At 39.7% G+C, this 26,614-nt stretch overlaps 1 protein-coding gene across 7 annotated transcripts in view; it reads right to left on the bottom strand.

Moving 5' to 3' along the window:
• MEIS2 (Meis homeobox 2) overlaps positions 1 to 26,614 on the bottom strand; it is a 234,165-nt gene that overhangs the window by 4,553 nt on the left and 202,998 nt on the right. For all 7 annotated transcript variants that reach the window (XM_056134127.1, XM_056134125.1, XM_056134126.1 and 4 more), the window contains exon 10: positions 1,066 to 1,124. In XM_056134127.1, the coding sequence (XP_055990102.1) occupies positions 1,066 to 1,124 (59 nt within the window). The remainder of the gene's footprint in view (positions 1 to 1,065; positions 1,125 to 26,614) is intronic.

Raw genomic sequence — 26,614 nt, forward strand, 5'->3', positions numbered from 1 at the left:
CTTGTTAGGTAGGTTTTTGTGAATCTGAGCTCTGGTAGGTTCATAAGACATTTTTACATCATCCCCAAATATTTGAAGTTGTAGCACAACTTTACAAGATTAACTAGACTCAGTCAAACATTTGTGCTTTTTTTCACCTGCACCACAGAAAATGTAAACATGGTAAACATAATATTTCAACTGCTTTTCTGTTCTTCTCCAACAGAGCCCCACTGTCCACAGTGGAACAGTATTTTAGTATAATTGGGGATATCCTGCCAAAGGGTGATTAATTTTCTTAACTTTTTAAAACAGAGGCCACAGTTTAAATCCCCATCAAGTCTGACACTCTTGGTAGTGAGAAAGTCATCATCACATGGACAGGTTTTTAACTCCGCTTAAATGTTTTTATAGGACATTACAACTTTTCAGTAAACCAAGACATATTTCCCTTTCAGAGTGGAATGTTTAGGAATATGCCAGTATGGTTTTAATGATCCCCTATAGTAACTGCTTTAGAGAAACTGAGAGATACTATGAGAAAAATCCACGCGTATTTTTGTGGGATGGATGGGAAGCATTTTAAACAAAGGTAATAATCTTTTAATAAAAAATTATTCTGGCATTGCAGCTCGTCAGGCTTTAATAGAATATTATGAATAGTCAAAGCAAATGAATGGTTACAATGAGTTTAACAGGGGATGCGACAGGAGTGAAAGCAACACATGCAGCAAGGGATTGTGGGTAATAAGAAAATGAGAGTGTGCTAATGATTGGATGCAGACAAGCAATGAGTAATTCCAGAGCTCACAGTCAAACTAACTGCTTGTGGCACTAATACGTGTGCCCAATTACCAATTCAGAAAGAAAATAAAAAGCAGTTTCAGTAGATTCAGGGTGGGAAATCTCCAATTAGCACCAATTAGTGAAGTTGCTTCCTAGAGTGGAATTCTGGGGACATTAAAAAAAAATCTCCCAGAATGCCTGATGGAAGCATTCATTTACCAGGTGATGAAACTTCTGAAGTATAACTTGATGAGGATTTGTGCCTGTGGGATGTGAATATAGATACTCGTTGGAACTTGCCTGCTCGATTTGACTGGTCAATCATGGGCTGTACTATTCTTCTTCTGGCATTAATAAACCTGAAACAGAACAGAGAAGTCCCGTCATTATGTGCCATTTCTGTGCTCTCTGAATACTTTTGCACAAACGTGGCAGAGAATGCATCTCGGTAGAAACATCAATTGAAAATGATCTTTTAAATTCAAAAGCAACTTTCCCTCTCGGCATTGAAAAGCAATTGACTGGGTCATCTCCATGATTTCCTAACCAACTCTAACCTGGCTTGCTCAGAAAGGAAAGAAAGAAGAAACAAGTTTTCCCAGAGAAAGGTTTGTGGATTGCAATTGTGCTTCTGTTTCTTGGAGGTGAAATCTGGTTAAAGTTCACCGGCTGGAGATTTCCCCCCATTTTCCTCAAGTCCCCATCATAGGGAGACCCAGCGTTCCCTTGCAGCTGGTCATAAATGGAGACCAGGCTCTGGCACTCTGCTTTCACAAGGTATTGTTAGGTCAGTAAAGCCATCAATTAGGCTGTCTGAAGTTTTATCACCAACACAGCAGTAATAAGTGCTGGCCAGAAAGACTTCTGCTCTTCGGCAACTCCTGCAGTTTAAGCCTGTAAAGTTAGGGGTCATGTAGAGGTCAGTGCCAGCTGGGGGCGGCCTTTCCAGTCTAAGCTGGGACACCCAGGGCAGGGATAAGGTAACTGCCAACCATAAACCCAGCCACCTTTCAACCCACTAGAAAGACAGAGCTTCAGGTACACATGGTTGATATTAGAGTCCAAGAAACGTTTTCAAATCAGGTGGTGGCTGAATCACAGGAATGTAAAGGAGAAGCAGTTATTTCGTCTAGAAGCCTGGATCTAATTTTGCTGGAAATCCAAAAATAAGTGCCTACTTCATGTTACTTTAATGTTTAATAATGCCCATCAAATATTCATGTACAAACAGAGTAAGATGATAAGAAATCTCCTTTATTTCACCAAATTTAATAAAAACACAACAATTTTCTACCATTTGCGAGTTACCCTTGTCCTTGTGCATTTAATGATGTGCGTTCCCCACACATCTGAGCTGATTCACAAGACTCAGTGGCTGAGCACTGGGGGGTGGAGATGTGTGTGTGTGTGTGTTTGTGTGTGTGTGTGTGTGTGTGTGTGTGTGTGTGTGTGTGTGTGTAAGCCAGCCCTTAGTAAGACACCCATTTTTTATCATTTCTCAGTATTTCCAGTTTCAAATCTTAAGTGGAGGGAGACTTAATGATTAATGAATCCGCATGGGGCCACAGGCAGGAACTGAAAACTCATTCTTTGAAATTAGCCAGAAAAATTCTAGTGTGTGTTGGCAGCTGTGTGTTCCCTGATATCAAAGCCCCTAGTTGAGATCCCTTCTGAGGACAGCAGCCCAAACTCAGGCCTCTGGTGACCACTCAAAGGGGGAATACAATTAGGCAGAAGAATAATAGCTGCAGGAAAAGCAAAGGAGTCTCTTGTATGTGGTGTTTGTTTGCACAACAAGGAAGTTCCTTATGACTGGGAAAACCCGGTTGTCAAAAATGTTACACTCCTTCAGGTTAAGGGAAGAAAGGCACAGACATCGAGAGGTGAAAGCAGAAGAAGAAACTCTTACTTATTCCCACCTGTCACCTTAACTTTGTAAAGGTAAAGGTAAAGGCCCTCCCGTTGATCATCGATTTGCTCGAGCGGGCCCAGTAACGTCTCCATTGGAGACTTTGTTGTTACTGTGTCTGGCATATCGAATACTCTCGGTAGCTTGCCGGGCTCTCCGAGAGGGGCGGAGGAATCGAACTCGGGTCGGCCACCTTAACTTTGGCTGGCGAATATCAGGCCAGATCACCCAGTTTTCCAGAAGAATCCCTCAAATCAGAAAAGAGACTTGATTACCCACTCATTCCCTTCCTGTTTAGTGGATTTTGGAGTCCTGACCTGAGATTTCCACCCCCCAGGAACTCTTTCTATCAGCTCAGGGTAAGACCCATGGAGATGCTCAGGAGAGCAGAGAAACCTTTTCTCTCCTTGAAGTTCTTAATGCAGGAGACACATGGCAGGGGGCTCCCTCCTTTTTATGTGCTACTAATCCTGGCTTTGTTTTTTTTCCTATAGGCCAAGTCTTTAGGTAAAACGAATTGCTATTTTTTCCCTTTTTAATTTCACCCTTTTACTCTTTTATTATTTACATCTGGAGGTTGTTCCCTTATTTATGTCTTTCTCTCTAGTTCTCCCAAACACTCCCTTACTCACAGAGCTGCAAGGCATCATGGTTCTTAGTTCTCAGCAGGAGAACTCCACACTGTCTTCAAACAAATAATTACGGGGAAGGTTAGAGGTTCATTCAAAGGTCATTTCTTTGGATACTCGTCAGAATGTTTACATTAGTAAAAAACGGGGTCCACTCAAAAGGTGGTTCAATGGGGGACACACAACAATGCAGAACATTAAAAAAAGCATCCTGTGTGCTAGCAGGTCTTTAGAGAAGCGCTGAACTTGGAAATGTCACTCCAGCATTACATTTTCAACTAGTTACCATGGCATGGCCTGGATGTTCACTAGCAGTTATGGTGATGGCCTCAGAAAGTTCTACTAAACAAATACACAGTTGATGCCACTGAAGGTCTCAGGAGATCCTTTTACAAAGGGTCAGAGATCTCGCTTTTTTTTTTTTTTAAACTACTGGAACTCTGCTTTAGCCTTTCTGGATTTTTTGTTCTGAAACAAGGTTTTTGATCATTAGTGCTATAACTTGCAAGATCTGCAATTCTACCACATTCTTTTAAATCACACAGAATTTTAAAAACACATGGGCTTCAGGTTTTCCAAAATTTCTTAACACACAACTGCTATCAATTGACAGTTTCCCTGATCTATATTATAAACATCATCAGTGATATTACTGAAATAAGCAAAGACGTCACTGTAAGGACACTGAATATTAAAAAAATAAATCCCACTGTACTGGATGAACTTGGAAAATAGATCAGTGGATACAAACTGGAGCCAGTTACTTTTAGATGAGAAAAATCAGGAATTATTTTTTCTTTACTATTCTTTAAATGAAATTTCTCTGTGTGGTATTTCCCCCAAATTACAAGGTTCATTTTTTCCCCCACTTCCCTTGATCTTTATTTTAAAATGACGGTATTCAGTGCTTCAAGAGGTAAACAGAACATCAGTTTTGAAATTACTTAAAATTTGAAAAGTGGAGGTTGAAAACCAACTGATCTTCACTCTTTCAAGGTCCCTGCCCCATTCATATGGAAAAATGCAACTCACTGGTTCAAAGACAAAAGACTTGTCTTAAAAATGGCTCAAAAGGTTTCTTGGATATTAAATGGGTCTCACAAAATAACATTTTGATGAGTTAAGTGTAAATGAATCAGACACATATGGATTAAGTTATCCTTGAATTTCACACGGGTTTAAAAAATAAGGGGAAAAGAGGGTCTTGGCAAAAACATTTTGGACTTTGCCAAACCCAAAACATTTGAAAAATTGCTGAAGACATCCAACTAACCAAAATGCAGCAAGCTGCACCCAACTTTAATGAAAACCCCTACAAGTTATTTCCAATCCAAAGACTGTTAGGTTTTTTTTATCTGTATCTGATATTAAAAAATTCCCTAAGTTTTAATGTCATCCCAGAATGATTTCAAAGTTGAGGACATATAATATACTTTCCTATTGGTACAAACACTCTAACTCAAAATTTCAAAGCCTTCTTAGATATTAAATAGCTTTTAAAAACATTCTGAGGTTTGTACAACTGCAGGGAAAAAAACATGCCATATAGGGTATAAAGCCATAAATAAAATGTCCTAGTAAACCCTATCCAGATTTCACATTAAAAAAAAATTTCATTAGCCTCATTGTGACTTTTTTTTAATGGTCAGAGATAATTCCATTAGTGACTCTTGAGGGAATGAGTACCCTAAAGTGCTCTGGGTCCATTGATTTGTATTGAACACAAAGTTAGTATCCAGACTCACATAAAAGCTCTGGAGAGTTATCTACTAAGACTATCTACTTTCTCAGTAAATTTTACTAAAATAGAAAATGCGTTAGTATGTGTGATCCTTAAAAATATACATACTATGGCTGTTAGCTGTAAAATAATTTAATTATAGAAATGAATTCAATGGCTTTCCAAGAAACAGGAGGTCTTTCTCTGAGTCAACTTGGAGATGAATTTTTTAAAAAAGACCATGTGAAAACAAACAAGTGCCCCCCAATAGCAAAATATCACTGAAATCTCATTTTGCTGCCTTGCTGGAAAGACGTCCCCCCCAGACCCTCCACATTCCTACTTCAGCCCCTCACAGAAGAGCCAAACCTTTCAGCTTTACATACTTTTCTACAACTGAAATCTGACCATCGTGATTTATCCTTTAAAGGCTTTCACTCCAAAGCATATTTCAGATTGATAGAAGTAGGCTTAGGTGTCGTTCCTGATTGTTGGTTGATTTCTTTTCCTTTCTTTCTTCCCTCCTCCCCTCCTCCCTTTTAAATGGCTGATAAATCCCTTCTTTCTGGTTCACTAACTTCATGCCACACCTGGGAACCAACGCCTTTCAACAGCATTCCTTCTGTTAGAAAGTTCTGGACTCCGTGCAGTCACCTGGAAAGCCGCCAGCCCTAAACACCAAGGAGGCACCAAAATGCCACGAATGGAGGCTTTTGCAGGAACTGCTTTTGTCAAGGAATGAGGCAGAAGTGTTGAAGGGAGATCAGATCAATTTAGAAGCTGTGTCAGAAGCAGTTTAGTGACTATGGATCTGTTAAAAAACAAACAAATAAACAAGCTGTGTCTCCACTTCCTCGGCCCTGGGACCCAGCCATGAGGGTACGTAGTCTCGAAGCTTGCCACCGGTTGTTTGTTATTCAGAACAATGAAGGTTCAACACAGACACATCAGCTTTGTATCAATTTAAAGTTTCTTCTTGGTTCCCACAATAAAGCAACTCTTTTTCTGTACTGTGGTTATGGCTGTGAGTAGGGTTTTCTCAGCAAAATGCATTAAAGTAATTAAGTTTATTTAAGTTTACTAAGCAGTTCTGACTTATGTCTTTGAAAATGTCCTCGCATGGTATTCAGTCACGTTGTAAACAGAAGTTTTTGAACAGGTGACCAGACAATGGGTCTTTTCTCAAAGACAACAGAACAAATAAGGTAAAAAGATAAGGTCCGCGAGCTATTTAAGGGACATACTAAGTTTATAATTACTTTTTCTATGTCACTGCTTCTTTCACAATTTAATAGATACTAAACTTGTCTTACCAATTCCAAAAAACACAGGAACTAATACTCATCAATTTTCAATACAAGAACATGGTATCAATCTGGATAAACATTTGCAGCTTTATCAATATGTCTGAGTAGTGGAGTAGATTGATATGTGGATGCAAATGTTGCTTATTACTGATGACCTTCTACTGTGTTCTTCCCATCATCTTTTTTTTTAAATCTAATTATTCCCTAATGTTACAAGGGCTCACACAAGGCATTCACTAAAATATTCACTTTGGGTAAGCACTTCTCAATTACTGCTCCATTTCCCCAGATTTCTCCAGAGAGTTTTAAATGATGAAGCGCATAGAGCCAAACTATCTGCCATTTTTTTGGCAAATAAATTCCACCTTCCAAAGCCTCTGTGGGTTTCCTATCTAAACTGGGGCAATAGTTGGACCTGTAGTGTTACGAGGATTAAGTGAGGTATTGTATCTAAAATCCTGGCACGCTGTAAGCGTTCATTAAATGTTAGCTTACACTCAAAATGCAGTTCCCTCCTGAAGAACTTTGCTTTATTATAGGTAATAATTAAGACTAGGTGGGTGACTATTAAAGAAATCCATGATGAGTTGATAAGACAGTAATAATGTGTTTTATCCCTATAAGGTAGCATATGTACATGTGGTAGGGTCTTTCTGAGATCAAAGTTAATCCAAATATATATAAAGTCATGATAGGGATTTTAGATACTCAGGGGCCAGTAGCGAGGTGAGCTTTTTTGAAATGGTTGTCCAGATCCTTGCAATTTAAAGTATGCTCCATAGACCTGCCAATCAATGCCACCGTGAGCTTGTTATAACTGCAGAAATAAAGTGGTGTCTGTCTTGGCACTACTAAATTTGATAACATATTTTAAAACATTTCCTGATAACCTATGCAATGGGAAAAAAAATGGTATGTGTGTGGAAGGGGAGTCACACCTGGCAATGCTCAGGGCTTACTCCTGGCTCTGTGCTCAAGGTTTACTCTTGGCTCTGCGCTCAGGAATCATTCCTAGTGGGTGACCTTGGGTGACCATATACAAGAAAAACACCCAAGATGCTGTACTAGTTCTCTGGAAACTTTTACAGGCAATTTAAGTTACAGAGAACTGCTTAGAGCAGTTCTAGGATCCTAGCTTCTTAAACTGTGGGCTATGACTACATACGCAGTGACACAAAGCTTGTTTAAAATAAACTGATTTATCGTCAGTAAATGTTTTATTTGTATCTAATTTATATACTGAAAGTCATGTAAAAGTTTCTCTGACAAAAAAAGGTTGTGAAAGGAAAAAGATTAAGAGGTTCTGCTCCACCTCATATACCAAACAGATGCTCTAGTATTCTGCCTAAGAACAGAAACTTTCCAAGATCAAGTCTTTTTATTTGTTTTATAGTATACAACTGGCAGCATTCCAGGCTTACACCTAGCTCTGTGCTCAGAGGTCACTCCTGTGGGGCCTCAAGGAACCTTAAGGGGTACGAGGGATCAACCTGGGTTGGCCACATGCAAGGCAAACACCTTCCCTGCTGTAGTATCTCTGCAGCTCCCAAGATCAAATCTTAAAGGAAACCTTTAGTGGAAAAAATGTAGGTACTATTTCCTTTGGAGAGCTTAGATCTAAACAGTCTTTTAATCACTTGCCTTAGGTGACAGTATACAAAAATTTAATTTATTTTATTCCTTTTGTAGTTCTTAAAGAAAGGAAGAGTTGGTCCAATAAAACTTTTTTTGGGGGGTGATATTATATCTCAGGTGGAAGACAGTAACTTTCCTCTATTTTCCATGCAAGTTTTTTCTACTTAAATTTTAAGAAAATTATTTACTTTTACAATTAAAGAATTTTAGAGATGAGCCTGAGAATTTGGCATCTTCTTTAACCAGCAGTAGAGATTTAAAAAATAAAAGTGTTGGGGAGAAATTTCCTCTAGGACAGGAAATTATCTTTTATTTCCTTTATTGTACTGAACAACAATAAACATTCTGAAAGCATAATCAGACTGATGGCATGTAACAAAACATCTCAGCAGGTTATGATTTTGAAGCACTGTTACTCTTCCAGAATGCTATCAGATTATTCATATGTGGCTATTTATCATGTACTATAAAAGTGATCTTTCAAAGCTATTTGAAAACTAGGGAGGAGAAAACACACAAACTTCCTTAGCTATTCATATCTAGGATCTATCCTCTTAAAGATAAAATACTAAGTCAATAGACATAAGTTGTAGTATATTACCTCATCCTGTATGTGATTTATTGCTGATGGAAATCAACTAGAAACTGAATTACTTTGAAAGTTTTACTACTGATATTAAAATTCCAGATCTGTATTCCTGCACACCTTAAAGTGCTGCTGAAAACAAACTTTTTTCAGACACAGAGGCCATATCTACAACTTTATTCAACATGCAAAGCAGGAACGATCATTTCTAAAATTACCACTTTCAAATACCTATTAATTTACCCAAGTACCACAGCCTCACTGGGCTTTAGAATAATCATCCAGTCAGTTGGTAATCAGTTATATACATTTTAGCCAATTCTCATTATTTACTAATCATCATTTACAAATTTAAATTTCTTCTCAGAGGAGAAGATTCCAACACATTTAAGCATCTTTTCAGCTTTCACGTTCATCCCTGATTGAAGCATTAATTTCTTCGTTACTTTCCCAGTGGAAACCACCTAAACATTATCTTGCCAAAAATGCACCAAGCTGTTCAGCAATTATGTATTAGATATGTTGGAGGAGATCAAGGTGCACTCACATGTCCTGAGCTATGGATAGCTCTCTGATTAGCTTGTCATCTGCTCGGAAGAAGATGTAGGCTGATTCTCCCATACAGTTGAGCAGGCCAGCTGTTAGCTGCCTGTCAAGCCCTCAAGTGGACAAGTAGTCCAGGAGCAAAAATGTCACTCCTTTGATCTGGCAAGGAGCAGCTGCTGATTTATAGAGTAGGACTTTGTTCTTCCGTTCTATTTTACTTTCTTTCCTAAGGCAGAACCACAAAATCCAGGAGAAAAAAAAAGTGCCGTTCCCAGCAACATCAACAAGCTCTGACAACTGCAACAGGGTTTTTCTTGGCCCTAACAAAGCTCTCAGGCATCTCCTTTGACGCTCACCTTTCCTCCTCCCCTCTCCCCCACAACCCCCATTTTTTGCAATGCGGTAGTTATTGTTTAATTCAGCTTCTGTAAATGGAATGGACTGTGGCCAGCAAGCCTGGGGCATAAACACACCTGTATGAAAGAAGCCTTATTGTAGCAACCATCTACAAGCAAGCTCGAATGAACCACGATCCTGAGTTCAGAAAAAATGCTTCGTTTCTCCTGACAGCAAATTTTACCCTAAGTGAGTTTCTATTTTTGGTGTTCACAACCTCTGATGACCACATTTGAACTGTTTCCTCTCCAATAATATTACACTCTTTAAATCAAAGAGACAAAAGAACTAAGTTTTTAAAAATCTGTGAGCAAACATCCTTCAAAATGTTTCTCTACTGTCTAAATATCCATCATTAAGAGCTGAATTAAATATCTATAAAAGATTTAGCAAATGCTGTACCAAAGATGCCATGATGCTGATTTCATTACCACTGATTTATACTGACACAGACGTCCTGAGTGATACATAAAGAAAAAAAAATCAACCAAATCTACATAAGTACTATGCATTGTTTTGCGAAGATTTAAACTGGGTTCAAATGCATCATCCTCTTTTCACTGGACAAATATGCCAGGCTAAAGATATTCTGTCATTCAAATGGAACACAAAACAATGTGGCCTTGAGATAAACTGTGAGAAGTCATCAGCCATATGCATTTATGTGCTTATCCATAAACACACATACATAATACATCCACATACATAAATGTATGTGTGTCTGTCCCTATACTTCAATCTGTTATCTATCCACCACCAGACAACAAATTTAGAGGTTAACACACAGACACACACACACAACACACACGTACAGAGATAAAATTGAGAAAATTATCAACACTAAGCTGTTTATATAGGTGGGATGCTTAAAAAGAGAAAAGACCTACAGGCCTTGCATGAGGCCAATCAGGGTTTGATCTCTGGTGCTACATCTGGATCCCTGGAAGTAATTCTTGAGCACAAAGCCAGGTGTAAGCCCTGAGCACTACCACAAACAAACAAACAAAAGAACTGTTGAATTGTTTCAATTGTACCTCATCCTCACAAACAAACAAACAAAAAGAAAAGACCACTTGCTAAAAATTCCTTGCTAAAATTCCTTGCTTCTAGTCCATGAGATCAAGTTCTACTGTTTGCTCTCTTTCTCCCCTTTCTCATTTTTCAAGAAAAATAGAGAATTTTCTGTTACATTTTCTGCTTTATCCTATGTTTTTGTTAATTAAAAAAGTCAGATGGAAGGCCAGAGATAGTAAGTTGCAGGAAGTTGACCCCAGTTGAATCTCCAGCATTATAGAGTTCCAGAGTTCACCAACAGTGATCCCTAAGCACAGAGCCAGGAATAAACCTGAGCACAGCTGGATGTGGTCCCCTCCCAAAAAAAGTCAGATATGGATTAATCAGAGAATTTTATTTTTGTTTTTGAGAGGGGTTACACTTGGGTCTGTACTCAGGAATTAGTCTTGTCAGTGTTCAGGGAGTCAGAGAGGATGCTGGAGATTAAATCCAGGTTAGCCGCGTGCAAGGCAAGAGCCTTACCTACTATGCTCTCTTTAGCCCTGAATCACTAAATTTTAGAGGAAAAAATATGAGCCAGATTAAAGGAGCATAAAAACCTGGAAAGGAAGATAATAAGGACTTAGTGTAGACAAGACACTAAGGTGGATGAGGACCCACTCTGTGCCAAGATAGGTGACAGACCTGCATCTACACTGACTCCTGGGCTTAATTGTAAAAGTATGGAAACAGTTAACAGACAAGTGACAGAGGCCCTTTTTTGTTTTCTCCAGCTTTACTGAAATATAATTAACATATAGCAACAAGTAAGTGTAAGGTATATAGCACATTGATTTGATTCACTTATATTCTGCAAAATTATCGCAGAATCATTAGCTAACATCTTCATCACATATCACATCACACAACTACCATTTCTTTTTCTTTTTTAATTTATTGTTGTAATGCCAGGAAGCTAACCCATGGCCTCACATGTATAAGGCATCTATTCTACCTCTCAGGGGCTCTTCCTGGCTTTGGCGGTGCTCAGAATACAAAGTGGCACTGGGGATTAATTTTGGGCCTCTGGCATGCAAAACATGTGCTCCAGCCCTTTGGGTCATTTCCCCACTCCACTCTCCCCCCATTTATTTGTTGATTATTAGTTTTTTTTGTGTGTGTGTTTGTGGTAGAAGCTATGAAGATCTAAACTTTGTAGCAAGTTTCAAGTATATAATTCAGATTTCTAACTGTAATCACAATTCTGTGCATTAGATTCCAGACCATTTTCATCTTCTTACTTAAAATTTATACCTTTTGACCATTCTGTCTCATTTCCTCCATTTGTGAAAGATTTTTGAGGACAAACTGAATCCTTGAATTTCCTGAGTCGCTGAATGATAAAACAAAACATGCGCCTGAGTTGTTGTATAAGCCAAGCGGAAGAGAGAAATAAAGTAAACTCAGATTAGGCAGTAGAAATGAAAAAAGAAATGGGATCTTAGCCTTGGGGATACTGCTGAGCAATTACGGTTACATAGTAAAGAAGAAATAGAGCTTAAAAGTTAGTTAAGTGAGGCTAGAGAGACAGACAGGCATTAAGTCACATGCCTTGCATGCAGCCAACCCAGATGGTACCACATCACACCCGTTGCAGCCCTGGAGGCCCCCAGCAACACTGGGCTATTGGGTTATCTCTGGCATTGCAAGGCTGCATCCTCAGGCTCTAGAATTGAACCATACAAGCAGTTCGCAGAGAATTGCCGGATAGACTGTCCCTATCCTGGGCCTGAACACTGCTTGAGAGGTCCTCTTTCTGCCCCCTAAAATATTAAGAGGTTAAACCTGAGAATCTATGTTTACTTTCTTAGGGCACACAGTTGATGTAAACTGGAAATGGAGAAGGAACTCTTCTGCATGAAATGGTAAAGAGAGGCAATCTCAATTTTCCAAACAGAACCTTTGAGTTAAGAGTGCGACCTGCAGTCTGAGAAGTGATGAAGACAATTCAAGATACAGGACAAAAGAAGAGTGAAAGGTCAGAAAGAAGTGACTTCACTTCAGGGGGGTATGGTGCCGCCAGCAGGTCAATCTGTACCTGTGAGGCGAGTGCATCAGCAGCCTGATGGTGCCTTCAGACTTCCAGATACCCCAAAACTGCTGCTGTGCCTCTGGCCAGAACCCCAAAACTTCGGGCAAAATTTACCAAGAAAGTTAAACGGCCAAAAGTTAGGTATGTGGGAGACACACCCACAAATGACCTCCGGCTCAGCTATGTAATTGGAGGCATGGCCTCTCTGGTTCCTGATTGAATTGCTTAATGGCCATGATCCCAGAGACTCAGAAACAAATCTCGAAAACCAATGGCTTTTGGCAGAAATGCGTCCAGTCCCTGCAGGAGAAAATTGAGAAAGTTTCTGCCATCCCAGGTGGGAATAGGTTTTGTGCCTTGGCCTGTTCCCCCTGGCGGCCCAGTGGCCGACATCTTCCAGAGGCCACTGAACACTCAGGTTTGGGCCCACATTGATGAGACACATGGGGCCTCATGGGATGGGGGTGGAGTCAGCTCTTTCCTCCCGTCCCAATGAGACCTCAAGTTGCCGCCCACAAACGGCCTCTCTGGCTCCTGATCAAGCTGATTAATGGGCATGATCCCAGAGACTCAGAAACAAATCTTGAAACCCAGCAGCTTTTGGCAGAAATACATCCGGACCTTGCAGTAGGTCACTGTTGCCAGGCAACCCCAGGGGGGAAAGGGTGCTGTTCCTCCATCTGCTCCCCCTTGGCGGCTCAGTGGCTGCCATCCACCAGAAGCCACTGAACAGTCAGGTTTGGGCCGGTAGTGACGAGACACATGGGGCCTCACAGGACGGGGGTGGACACAGCCCTTTCCTCCCCATCCCAAAGAGACCCTGAGTCATCACCCACAAATTGCCTTTCTGGCTCCTGATCAAGCTGCTTAATAGCGATGATCCAAGAGACTCAGGAACAAATCTCGGAACCAAGCAGGTTTTTGCAGAAATCCCTCCAGATTTAATTGTTAAAATTTCGGAATTTCAAAATCGCGCAGCCACTACTGCAGCCACACAACATCATATGTCATTCATAACCAGCAATAGAAAACAAATTGCCTACTGTTGTCTCTTCAGTAGATCTGAATGTTGGGGTAAAATCCCAAATAATAATGGTGGGTCTGGTGTCAAAATATTGATTTTGTTTTTTATTTTTTATTTTATTTTTTTTGGGGTCACACCCAACTGATGCTCAGGGGTTACTCCTGGCTCTGCACTCAGGAATTACTCCTGGCGGTGCTTGGGGGACCATATGGGATGCTGGGAATCGAACCCGGGTCGGCCGCGTGCAAGGCAAACGCCCTACCCACTGTGCTATTGCTCCAGCCCTCAGTGTCAAAAATATTGAATGTAATCAAAGTAAAGAGTAATGTGAAAATCATCTGCCCCACAGGTAGGGGGAGGGTGTGAGATGGGGGTATAATGGGGTTTTTGGTGGTGGAGAATGGGCACTGGTGAAGGTACGGATGTTTTATTGTATGACAGAGACTTAAACCTGAAAGCTTTGTAACTGCTCTCATGGTGATTCAATAAATAAAATTATAAAAAAATGAAAAAAAAGTAAGGTGGAGTTCATGCCCAATTCAATAAGCTAATCAGTGGCTGAATAAATAGCAGTACTCCTACATAAAAAAAAAAAGAAAGAAAAAAGAAAAGAAAAAGGAAAAAAAAGAAGTGACTTCACTTCAAAACCCTCAATGGGAGGCTGGAGTAATAGCAGAGCAGGTAGGGCATTTGCCTTGCACGTGCTCCCAACCAGGTTCGATTCCCAGCATCCCATATGGTTCCCCAAGCACTGCCAGGAGTAATTCCTGAGTGCATAAACCAGGAGTAACCCCTGCGCATTGCTGGGTGTGACCCAAAAAGCAAAAAAAAAAAAAACCCCTCAAAGGTTATCAAAACCATATTCATATTCCAGAGTTGCAATGGCAAATGTTATAAATTTCTTGGCTCTCTAAAAAAACCAACCAAACAAAAACAAACAAATACAAAACAACTTTATTGGGATAGTTCAACAGGCTAGAGCACATTCTTTGAAAGCAGAAGGCCACCACCTGGTCTCCTAAGCCTGATAGTGAAGCCCCAGCATGGAGCTGAAATTAGGTGTGGTCCCAAAACAAAACAAACAAACAAACAAAAAAGAAATCACTTTCTCTTCATCCACCCAGCATTTCAGATTTTATAAAATCCTTGAGTTAATGATGGTTGGTGAGGTCAAATGGGTGGTAAAACCGTTTCAGTCATGGCCTTATCTCTATTTGATTTAGTTTACTTTTTCCTTTTAATTCATTTTTGTGGCTAGATTTAAAAGCAGATGGCAATACCGTAACTGTCACTTTATAATGCCACCCAACTTGGGTTACAGGCCATCCTTAGCCAGGGCACATTTAATAATGGAATCTATCAGCTTTAAAAATAAGATCCATGAATACATATATATTTATATATGGATATATATATTTGTGTATTTTTAAGCAGTAGCATAGGACAATCAAGGGTGGGTTTTCTCTGGGTAGTGACAACTAATTTAGGAGAGAACTGATAGGACAGGGTGTTACATTTAAAAGAGACTCTATTAAATGTGATGGCTTCCAAATTGTGTTCTCCTTTCAAACCATATTTTTCTTTTTAAATGGGCTTTTAAGGTGAAAAATATAGCACTTCACCCAAAATGGTGCGGAAACAAATGGCTCTCAAGTCTCTATTCTTCAACTCGATCCAAACCAGCCCAGCCAACAATCTAAAGCCACTTGGTGTTTGGAGGGAAGGTGCTATGCATGTGAATGTGCCCGTGGCCCTTTCATTTGTCTGTGGAGCTCCTTTTTTTGAAAGCAGCAGGGGAGACTTCAGAAGGCCAGATTGGCATGCCAAAAGTGTTTGGATGGACACTCTTATCCTTCTTTCAATACTCCTGCTGGTTTAAAAGGAAGGATGTGACAGAAGACACTTGTGGAAGGTAGCAACATTCTTAGGGCCTTTATCAATACCATGGCTGTCTTTAAATTGGAGCCTGGTCTCTTGTTTGAGAGGCTGAGATTTTAGCACTCTTAAAGGGAACCATAAGTGAGAAATCTCCTAGGTGTTAAACTTCAGAGTGGCTTCAATCCAAAATATGAAAAAAAGGAGATTAAAAAAAACAGAAAGTCAAATAATATTAAGAAAAAGATCCAATAAACAAAATACCATAAATATCTATATAACTTTTAGTCTTTCTATTTAAACCAAATGCTATTTAATCAGTTTATATTGGCATCCAGTACAGGTGCCAATGGGAGAAAAAAAAATCAAAGATCTGAAAAATTTTAAAGTTCCTTTAAAGAAACTACAGTTCTAACAGTTATATATTCGACAACTGTCAGATAAAATTAATATTAAAATGTATCCCTGGGACTGGAGAGATAATACCGCAAGTCAGTCACTTGCCTTGCACACATCCAACTAGGATTTGACCCCAGGCACCTATCTGGTCCCTGGGGATCCACCAAAAGTGATCCCTGAGTGCAGAGTCAGGAGTAAGTGCACAGCTAGGTGTGTCCTCCACCCTGAAATAAAGAAACCCCAAACCAAACAAAAACATCTGATTGTGTCAAAAAGAAAAAGAAGTCTGTTTATGAATAGATGACTTGAGAGTCTCACCTTTATGATGTTCACATATCAAATACCAAATAAAATGACCTTAAAAACAAACTAAATGCATTTTATTCTCGTTTTTGTTTGTTTCGGTGCCACACCTGCTGTGCTCAGGACCAGACCTAGATCTATCTCCAGCAATCATTTCTGATGGGACTCTGGGGACCTTATACAGTGATGAGGATCAAATCTGGGTTGACTGTGTACAAGGCAAGCAGCCTACAGGGGCCAGAGGGCCCCGACTTTGATTTGACAATCAGGTAGCATTCTGTAACTTCTTGATATTACATGCAGCCTTTTCAATGTGATGACATTCTTCCCACAAAAGTTTTAGCATCATTACATAATCACAAAAGACACAAAATAAATCTTTATAAATGATAAGAGTTCTAGCAAACCATATCTGCTTTAGTCCTTAAATATTTTAGCCTTAGGGAGCTGGAGAGACAGTACAGCTAGCAGGGTCCTTGACTTTCACCCGGTCGACCAGGGTTCAATCTCTGGTTGCCCAAGTCCTGCCAGGAGTGATCCCTGAGCACACAGTCAGGAGTAAGCTCTGCACACAGTTGGATATGGCCCAAAAGTCAAAAATAAATAAATAAAATGAAAGTTTAGTTGTAGAGGGCTAGTTAGTGGATCTCCCATCCATGATTATTTGTAGAGAAATAAAGACAACGACCTTTGATAACAACATCCACCAAAAAACTGATCTCTAACAAAGAAGCTAACACATTATACTGAAATTTGAAATATTTTTGATATTTTAATTTCATTCCTTATCAGAATTTTATAACATGGTTTAACTATTCAAAATAGAAATTGTAATTTTATTGGCTCCTTTTCACTGAAAAGTAATTATTTGCTATCAAAAACAATTTATTTTAGAAATTGTTTTAACTGTTGAAATTTTTTTATTTGGGATTCAGGTTTTATATACATACATATATGTACTATGTACATATATACATATATGTAAAGGGCAATTAATAAGAATAAACGCAACTCACTAGGAACACACTAATTCGTCTGTAAGCATTGACATACTCTTCAAAATTCTTATCAGGGCACATCTCTTTCAAGTAACTGTTTTGGTTTCACAGTCTGAGTAAGGAGTACTTTCTCAGTAGCACCTAGCTAAGAAGTCCAACATAGCATTTATTCAACACCATGATCACAACTTACTTAGTCTTAAAGAGCAAGACTCCTCTTAATTACATGTTGGGACTAGGTAGCACACCTTCAAGAAAATGTTTGGAGAATATATAACCAAATGACTATATATGAGATTGCTTCATCTGGGAAATAATGCATAACTGAAACCAAAAGAGCCCTCTGGGACTTTACTGTCCTTGTTCTACATGTGGCACCAATATGTATCCTTGAGGAAATTACCTGTCATAGAGTATGATAGAACTAAGATGTGAAATCATTCTGGCTTCTAGTTATCTTTGTATTCAGAAACAACTAAGGAGATAAAGCAGACACATTAAAGGTGTCAATCCTTCTAGGCTTTCAAGATGTCAAGCAAATTTTTTATGTAGAAATGAAGAGAAGAAGAGAAGGACTGAAGCTGACAAAGTGAACATCATGGTGTATAGCTAGGGGTGATGAGGAAAGATAAAAATCCAGAAGATTTGAGAGAATCAGTAGAGAATAATCAAAACTGAGGTCAAGGAGGTGTTGTGTGTGTCTGAAGGGAGGTGGTACCTAGAGAGGAATAATGAGCAGCAAGTGAACAGAAAGACTTGGGTGATGGAGACAGAGTAAGTTTCAGTGGTAGAACTGGGTTTGACTCTAGCACTCTTTTGGGGGGTGGTATGGGAAATGAACTTTCATTGCTTTTTTTTTTCATTAAATTTTTCTAAGGAAGTTTTCCACAAAATATGCTTTGAAGGACAAAAGTGTAAGTAGGTATTTCTCCAAAATAAGGATGGGACTTACAGGAAGTATAGAGGAACAACATTAAGTCAAAGTAGAGATACTTTTCTTTCTTATCTCAGTTTTTATTAAAATATATTATGTATTTCTAAAAAGGTACTACAAATTAATCTTAGCTACTAAAATTTTGAGGCATATTAGGGTTTCAAGGATTTGGAGGGGAAAAAAAAGCAACAGTCTGATTTTGAGCCAAAATATGTGTGTGTGTTTATATTTGGTTTTTGTGTCACACCTGGTTGTGCTCAAGGCTTACACATGGCTCAGCACTCACTCCTGGCAGGCCTGGGGACCACATGGAGGGCCAGGGATCAAACTTCAGTCAGCTCTGTGCCAGGCAAATGCCCTACCCCCTGTACTATCACTCAAGCTCACCGAGTTGTATTTCAGGTAATTTATCAACTTCAAAATAGGATTCTCAGCTTCTTCTTTCTTAAGAGAAAAGTATTTGACTCAGGGAGAACCATTTGCAGAGCTCATGCTTGATATCTAGTTCATAACCCTACCCCGCCCCCCTCCCAACCAACCTTATGATAAAATGTGATGATCCCATGGAACTGGGGCCTCCCAAAACAGAATGTCTGAAAATACTCTTTAGCACTTTCCTATCTCTAAGGCACCCTGATCACTAAGAAATGGTTTTTGGCTGGGTCATTTTCTTTAATCTTGCCTTTTTCCTACTTTTCTCTTATTTCCCATTCAATAAAACCCCAAACCCAAGCAAAACCGGCCATGGGTTACTTTGCTATCTATGTCTAAATTTTTTACATCAGCATCACTATGAGAAGCTGAAGAAAAAATTAACTGTAAGAAACATTTCTTCTGGTAAATCCTCTGGCCCTTTCATTAATGCAAACTCATGATCAAACTTCAGCATATCTATTACCTGTGCTGGAGGCTTACAGGTAGGCAGGGTAGGCAATGGTGAGGAGAGATGGATTCAAGACAAGGGCATAGAAGGAATAGGGGAAGAAGAAATACTATGAAAGAGACAAGGAAAGGAGAAGTGCTGCTTTGGATAAAGTACATCAGAGCTTCCACCCACCCCCGCACTTCACACACCAATTCTCCTTTCTGTTTACAGAGTGTACAAGTACCAAATCAGCTTTTACTTATAACTGTGTTAAACACCACCTGCCTGCCCTCTGATCCTCTCTGTCCCGGGATGAGGTCAGCCTGGTGAAGGGCTTTGGTACTATAAGCAATCCTGTCATTCAGGCTAACAGCCATGATTCACTCACAGGAGGCAAAAATGACTCAATTGTTGGGCTTATTGACTCCAGGGAGCACGGCTACTCTATCATTACCATGGAGCGCAAACACCCTGAGCTCTGTTTTGGTCCACTTAAAATTACTATTTGCTGTGAAGGATTGGCAAAGCAATTCTTAAAATGATGGGGGTGAAAGTCAGGTAAGCGCCATTATGGGCTTTTCCTTCCGTTTAAGCAGAAGTAAGCAGCACAAGACCCGTTCCGAGCCTGACCCACTTATTTAACCTTCTGTTCACGTTGCTGTATTAACATATATTAACTGGCTATAGAAGCCCTAGGGGGGAATAACAGCCTCATGACCAAATTATGGTTCCATTTTCATGGGTAACCTCTCCTTGGGTGGAAATTAAACCCCAATATAAATACATTTTAGGTCCATACTGAAAAGAGGAGGAATGCCAAAAAAACAAACGCTGAATACCAGATCTGCGAAGACCTCGGCAACCATGGAGTGGTTGGGTAAATTAGACACTAGAGGAACTATTTGAAAAACCAAATAAATTTAATTAAATAAGTTACAAAATTATTTTCCCGTCTCTTATCTACTCCCCTCGGTTAATATCCATGACACACTGATGTTGCATAATTGCTCTTATGGAATGCTGCAGCTCAGAGCCATAATGAGCTGCCTCTGCACAAAGGCAGCAAAAGTGGTTTCCCTACAGAGTTATCTTCTCAATTATTTATACTTGCAACACTTTCACATAATGGCAGTTTTAAAATCAAACAAACAAAGCAAACCGTACAATAAAGGAAAGAGACAAGGAGGAGCAGGGACCTTTCCTTTCTTTTTTTGAACACTGGAAGGGCTAGGCCAGCCACAGAGAGTCAACGGAATTGGATTTCTCTCAACAGCTCAGGGGCCTCGTGACCAGAGGACATCAAAGCCTCCAAACATATCACTACCTGGGTAAGAGACTCAATAAGCCCTGCTTACCTGACTTGCTTTTGATCTATCAGAGCCAAATACATAAAGAAAGCAAACTTAATTTGGAGGGCATTCTGCAAGTTTGTCTTTGCACTGTTCTCCCGTTGTTCATTGATTTGCTCGAGCGGGCCCAGTAACGTATCTATTTTGAGACTTGTTGTTACTGTGTTTGGCATATCGAACACGTCACGGGTAGCTTGCCAGGTTTTGCTGTGCGGGCGAGACACTCTCAGTAGCTTGCCGGACTCTCCGAGAGGGGCAGAGGAATTGAACCTGGCTCGGCCGGGCAGGCGGCTTGCAGAGCAAACGCCCTACTGCTGTGCTATAATTCCTAAGCAGAAGACTAGTTTCCCATCCCTACTCCTGGGGAGAAAAAAAGGTGCTAAATTGTCAAAATGATGTCAATATGCACAAGATGGTCAGCCCCCAGATGATGGTATTAGTGGAGGTGGGGAATTCTACAGTTTTTTTTTTTCTGGGAGGGGGTGGGCAGGGAATACCCAGTGAGGCTCAGGGATTACTCCTAGTTCTGTGCTCAGGGATCACTCTAGGCAGGGCTCCGGGGACCACACGTGGTTTTAGATATTGAACTCAAGTGGGTCATGTGCAAGGCAAGCACACTACCAACTATACTCTCTGGCCCCTCTAGCCAGTTTTCATAATGCTTATTTCTAATATCCACAACTGCCTTTATTTAATGAGTTGAAAACTTATATGTCAAAGGGGCAAAGGTGCTAGGTAACTGCACACTGACAGACAAAACAATACACAGGCTGAATTTAAATATTAAGACAAAATGAGAATATTATCTCTAATAGTTGCATCTGGAATCTTTTTAAAATGAATTGCTATGACAAATATCTGGCTTATCTCATTTCTAGTCCCTAGCTTAGATGTCTGTTCAAAGTAAATGCTCAATAAACTTCGAAGCTAATCCACAGATGTGGTTGAGGATCTTATAGTTGAGAAATTAAAAGTGAACTTTTCACTGGCATACATTTGGGGTCTACATAAAAATCTATATTATTCTTTTAAGATTCTCCATTAAACAAGCATAGGTTCCAGTTTTTAGAAGGTAGTTGAGATTCTTTTTTGTTTGTTTGTTCTGATGGTCATGATGAGGGTTTGGGGCCAGGCCCTGCAATGCTTAGGGGTGGCTCTTCACTCAGAAATCACTCCTGGTGGTGCTTGGGGGATCACATGGAATGCTGGGGATCCAACCCAGGTCGACACATGCAAGGCAAGTGTCCTGCAAGTTATACTGTCAATTGGCCCAAGTAGTTGTCATCTTTACTTAAACAGATACTCTACATATAATAGTGTCTTATATATCTGTGACTTTATAACTTTATATCACTTACTATCCATTTCCAAATAATTATATAGTTAAAACAACTGTTTCCTTTGAATTCTATAGGGAAAGAGTATAAAACATTTTTTTTTTAAAGTTCATTCCTTCCATCCTCACCCCAAAGCATACAGGTAAACTGTGAAAGAAAATAAATATATATATAAATATATATTTCTTTTCAACAAAGAAAAGAAATATATATACCTCACAGAAAGAAATGAGAGTAAGTTCCACAGCATGGCTGTGCATGGGTCCTCAGAGGGAAGCAATTGGAACTGAGCTGGAATTCACTATCTTCTTTTCCAGGAATTAAAGGAGCCAGATATCATATTTTTGCCACTTGAGGCCACTTCATGTCCTTTTTAGCCAAGAAACACTAGCGACAAACCATATTCTGTTGGTTACTTCCTTTCTTCTTCTCATTGGTACCTCCAAGGTCAAAGTTAAAGAGCTTGGTGATGAGGCATGAGCTTAGGTGTTCAAACTCAACTTATGAATATAACACGACTATTAGGCATCAGTTAGCTAGCAGCACTAGCTGCCTACAATAATGAAAATGACCTTTTCTTTTTTTTTTCTTTTTGGGTCACACCTGGTGATGCACAGGGGTTACTCCTGGTTCTGCACTCAGGAATCACTCCTGGAAGTGCTCAGGGGACCATATGGGATGTTGGGAATTAAACCCAGGTCAGCTGTGTGCAAGGCAAATGCCCTACTGCTGTGCTATCACTCCAGCCCCGAAAATGACTTTTTCAAGTATGTACATGTGTGTCTGTGGACTGTAAAAACAGATAGTGAATAGTAGGAGAAAGCAGATGATCAAGAACTCTTGCACTCGGTTGTTAAAAGCATATTTGCTGTAGGCAAATATAAATCTCAATGAACTCTGATTACTGCAAATATATTCCACGGCATATGATGTATTTTTTGAAGACAATGAATACAAATTACTAGGTGATTAATATGTGGTTGTTTATCATTATGTAAAAGATCAGTTAAAGGTTGAGGTCTAGAATAGGGCTGGGTAGGTTTGTATTTTTCAACATGGGCAAATTCTGAAGTGATGTCTCAGGTTTTGTGAATGGACTCCAGTTCCACTGAAAAGCATTCCATCTTTGAAGTCAAAATACATTTAAAGGCCGGCAGATGATGGGTAGAATGAATTAGTTTGGAAAGTAACTTCCCAAGCTGACTGGGATTGAGAATGTGTGGCTCACAGTCCAGTATCCCTTAGAGGCTGGTATGGTGAAAGTTGCTCTCAGTGGCTTGTATCTCAGGCTCCTCAATTCTCAGATGCGACAGATTTGAAAGAAGCTCTAACCTCTATTTCCCCCCAACTTTCTTCAACCGCAATGGCAAGATTCTCTCTTCACTGACCAGTCAATTAACAGAACATTAAAAGGACCCACAAATCTATATCAATAGCTTTGCTGAAGAAAAGAGCAAGATGTGTGAAGCAAACACTTAATCATTGTAAGCTCTCTGATTCAGGATATTTAGGAGTCAAACAAGTTGAAATAGGTTATGGTTTAATATTTTCCACCAGTGAGGAAAAGTAGAATTATTTAGGAAAAATAAGAGAGGTGCAGAGAGAGAGAGAGAGAAAGAGAGAGACAGAGAGACAGAGAGAGACAGAGAGAGACAGAGAGAGTTCCACAAAGTAAATGAAGAGAAATTATGCATGCCAAGCTAGGATGCTTGAATCCAAGCAAGAATCAGGGACACTGTCTCGTTCTCCAAGATGTCGGAAATGAGATGGGCTGGACACGTAATGAGATTTGGAGATGACCACTGGACTAGAGCCATTACTGATTGGATTCAATGGGATGTCAAAAGATCGCGTGGCCGCCGACCTATGAGATGGTCAGACTTCTTCATCAAGACCCTGAACGATGGGTTTGAGGCTCTGCGTGTTCCTAGAATGAGCAGATGCCATTGGGCTACATTAGCACTCGACAGGGATGAATGGAGATGTTACTGGCGCCTGCTCGAGCAAATCGATGAATAAAGGAATGTCAAGTGATCAAGTGAAGCTAGGATGCAAGCAACTCTAGAATAGGGTGCACCAAATTTTTTTTTGAGTTGAGTATAAATGACATATTTCTCTTCTTTATTTTAAGTATCTGTGTATTTACTCCCATGCATTAGTTTAGGATGATGTGGTGGCATCATCCTAAACTAATGCTATCCTTCCCTTGACGGGTGGCATATATGATAAGGAGCTGGCATGAATATGTTGAGCAGGGTTTACAATTTGTTTTGCAACTTCCCTTCCCTGACAAACATAATCCAAGTACAACTTACAAAAAAAAAAAAGTTGTGTTTACTTGTCCTATGCTTAGGGATTTGTTTCGTCTAAATGTTCCCTCAGGATGCTGTCTTGCAACCTAGAATAAGCTTGGATTTCAGCTTCAGTCTCCAAGGTATTCTACTGTTCAGCCAGGCCGTGTGTGAGGAGGGAAGCTCTCTACCTTGCTGATTTAATTAACAGGATTCTTTTCATCATTATGGGGATTTAGTTTCTTCTTGCCTTTCAGTGTTTGGGAAACAGTGATTTATGTTTAAGATTTCGAAGGAAAATTTATTGTTCTTTGACAGCTGAGGCTTGGTAAATCCCCAGTATTGAAGGGACCCCAGGGAGGTGTCTCAGTTGCCTTGCCATGCCCACCTGTATGCTGACATCTCAAGGGTCCTGCTTCTAGAAGTGAGAAGCACCATCAGCTGTTCAATGCCCATTCCACTCCTCCCTCTGATAATTATGCCAGCAGGGGGTGGCCCATTCCCTCTTAAGAATGGGGGTATTAGTAAGGTTGATCAGTAACTGTGAATCACCGATTCATTTAAGTGAAGCAGTCCATGAATCTCTGGACTGGATTTAATCTCTTAACTAAATGGGGCTCGCTGAATTAAGTGATAGACTGTGCTGTATTTATGGTGATGACTATGGCTGAACCAAAAATCAGGGTAATTTTCTAAAGATGAGTATGCTTATGGGGGCAATAAAAAAACAAAGTTAATACTACAGAGAATATGGAGAGGCTGGTCACCACAACCTATTATCACTTGTATAAAAAAACACGGTCTATCGTTACGTGACTTGAAGAAAAGTATATTTAGTGAAAATTCTGGAAAAATCAGAAAATTTGTATTTCCAGAGGAAAAAATTCAGGAGTCAATAAAAAGAGGTTTTTGTAATTTACTCTCACTCATATTATTAATGTTTACTGAATTAGACTGAATTCAACTTCTTTTGGAGTGGAGGGCGAGAGTTGAGTCAGATCCACTGGTGCTGCTGGGACCATGGGTATTGGCAATTTAACTGGGTTCAGCTGCTTGCAAGGCAAGCACTTTTAATCCCTGTACTATATCCTAAGCCCAGGAATGCAACTTCTTTTGTAATTGCTGCAAAAACCTTATGAAACAGGTAATATTATTAGTATTTTCACCTGTGGTTGTGGAAATCAAGAGCAAAATTCATATTTTTCTAAAGTAGCACTGTTAGTATGTGGCAAAGACTCAAAGATAGGAGTCAAATCCAGATGTTTCTGACTTAATGGGTTCTACATGGATATATTATGCTTTCTTTTCAGGGTCTACATACTGGTAGTGCTGCACTATGTTCTCTCCAAATTTACATACTGAGCTCCCAAACCACACAATACTTCAGTGGCTGTCTTTAGGGTAGGGTAGGGTAGGGTAGTAGGGTAGAACCCCAAGCTGACAGAATATGTTTGGTATACTTTCTGAGGACAAACCATGGGAAGGACACATCTGCAAGCCATAGAGAGGTCTCGGGAGAAAGCAAATGGCCAGTACCTTGATCTCAGACTTTCACGTTACAGAATGGTTAGAAAATAAGCCCTGTTGTTTAAGTCACCTTATGTGTGGTGTTTTGCAATGGGAGTTGCAGCAAACTGATACACAAAGTACCAGGAGCTGGAAGAAAACCTGAAGTAAGTTCGTGATGTAAAAAGATGGCCTCTCTACCTTTCTGCCCATTATTGCTCCATTATTGACATGAGTGTCTGTCAATCTTTGAAACACTGTATAGGACTAGTTTTCATTTGCCACTAAAATCTGAGTAAGAAGTGTAAACGGCAAATGGAACAGATAAGGCCACAAGGGCAGACTTAGGAAAAGGAAGCTATTTTATACAAGAGAAAGGCAATGTTTTCTTGTCAAGTGAGAAAAGGAAGGGGTTTGGTAAAACAGGTGGAAATAATTTGGGAGGTGGTTAGGTATGAGGAACATTTAGGGTTGCTCTTCCTGTATTCTTAGAAGAGGTCTGCAGCTGAAACATCTTGTGGGAACCAGGTAGCATCTTGATAACAACATGATCACAAGCTTGTTCGAACAGCCCCTTCATCTGATTAGTTCCCAGTCAGGCAGGAAAACAGAGCCAATTTTTAGAGAAACATTTAAAATTTAAAACATAGAAACTGCTTGAGTTTTAGAACAGGGTTTTTAACTTACTACAGTCATGAGTAAGTCAATAGGTTTCGAAGAAGAATAAAGGAAAAACACAGAAAGTGTATATAATTCTAGATGGCTAGCATTTTTAATATATGTAAAATAAAAGGAAATGAGTGTGGGAATGTGATCCAGCTGCCAGAGGGGGAGTGGAGGGGAATACATAAAAATAGGCCTTTATTCTAAACCTGATTCAACAGGTCCAAGCAAACTTTCTCATTCATCAGTTTCTATGATAGGAGAGTTGTGCTTTAAGAATTTGAATTGTCTTTGTTTACTCAGCTTGAATCCTCAAATTCAGCACATAATTCTGTCCTACAAAATCGAGCTTCTTCATTTTTCTTGCAAAGGAAATCCTCAGCAGATTTTTAACTTCATCTAGATCCTAGAGAAATGCCTGGAAGAAATGGCACCTGGGGTGCTCAACAACATAACGTAACACAGTTTCTGGTCCAGGAAGGAAGGAAAGGA

Source organism: Sorex fumeus, unplaced genomic scaffold, assembly GCF_029834395.1.
Source record: "Sorex fumeus unplaced genomic scaffold, SorFum_2.1 ptg000098l, whole genome shotgun sequence".
In the NCBI taxonomy this organism is placed as follows: Eukaryota; Metazoa; Chordata; class Mammalia; order Eulipotyphla; family Soricidae; genus Sorex; species Sorex fumeus.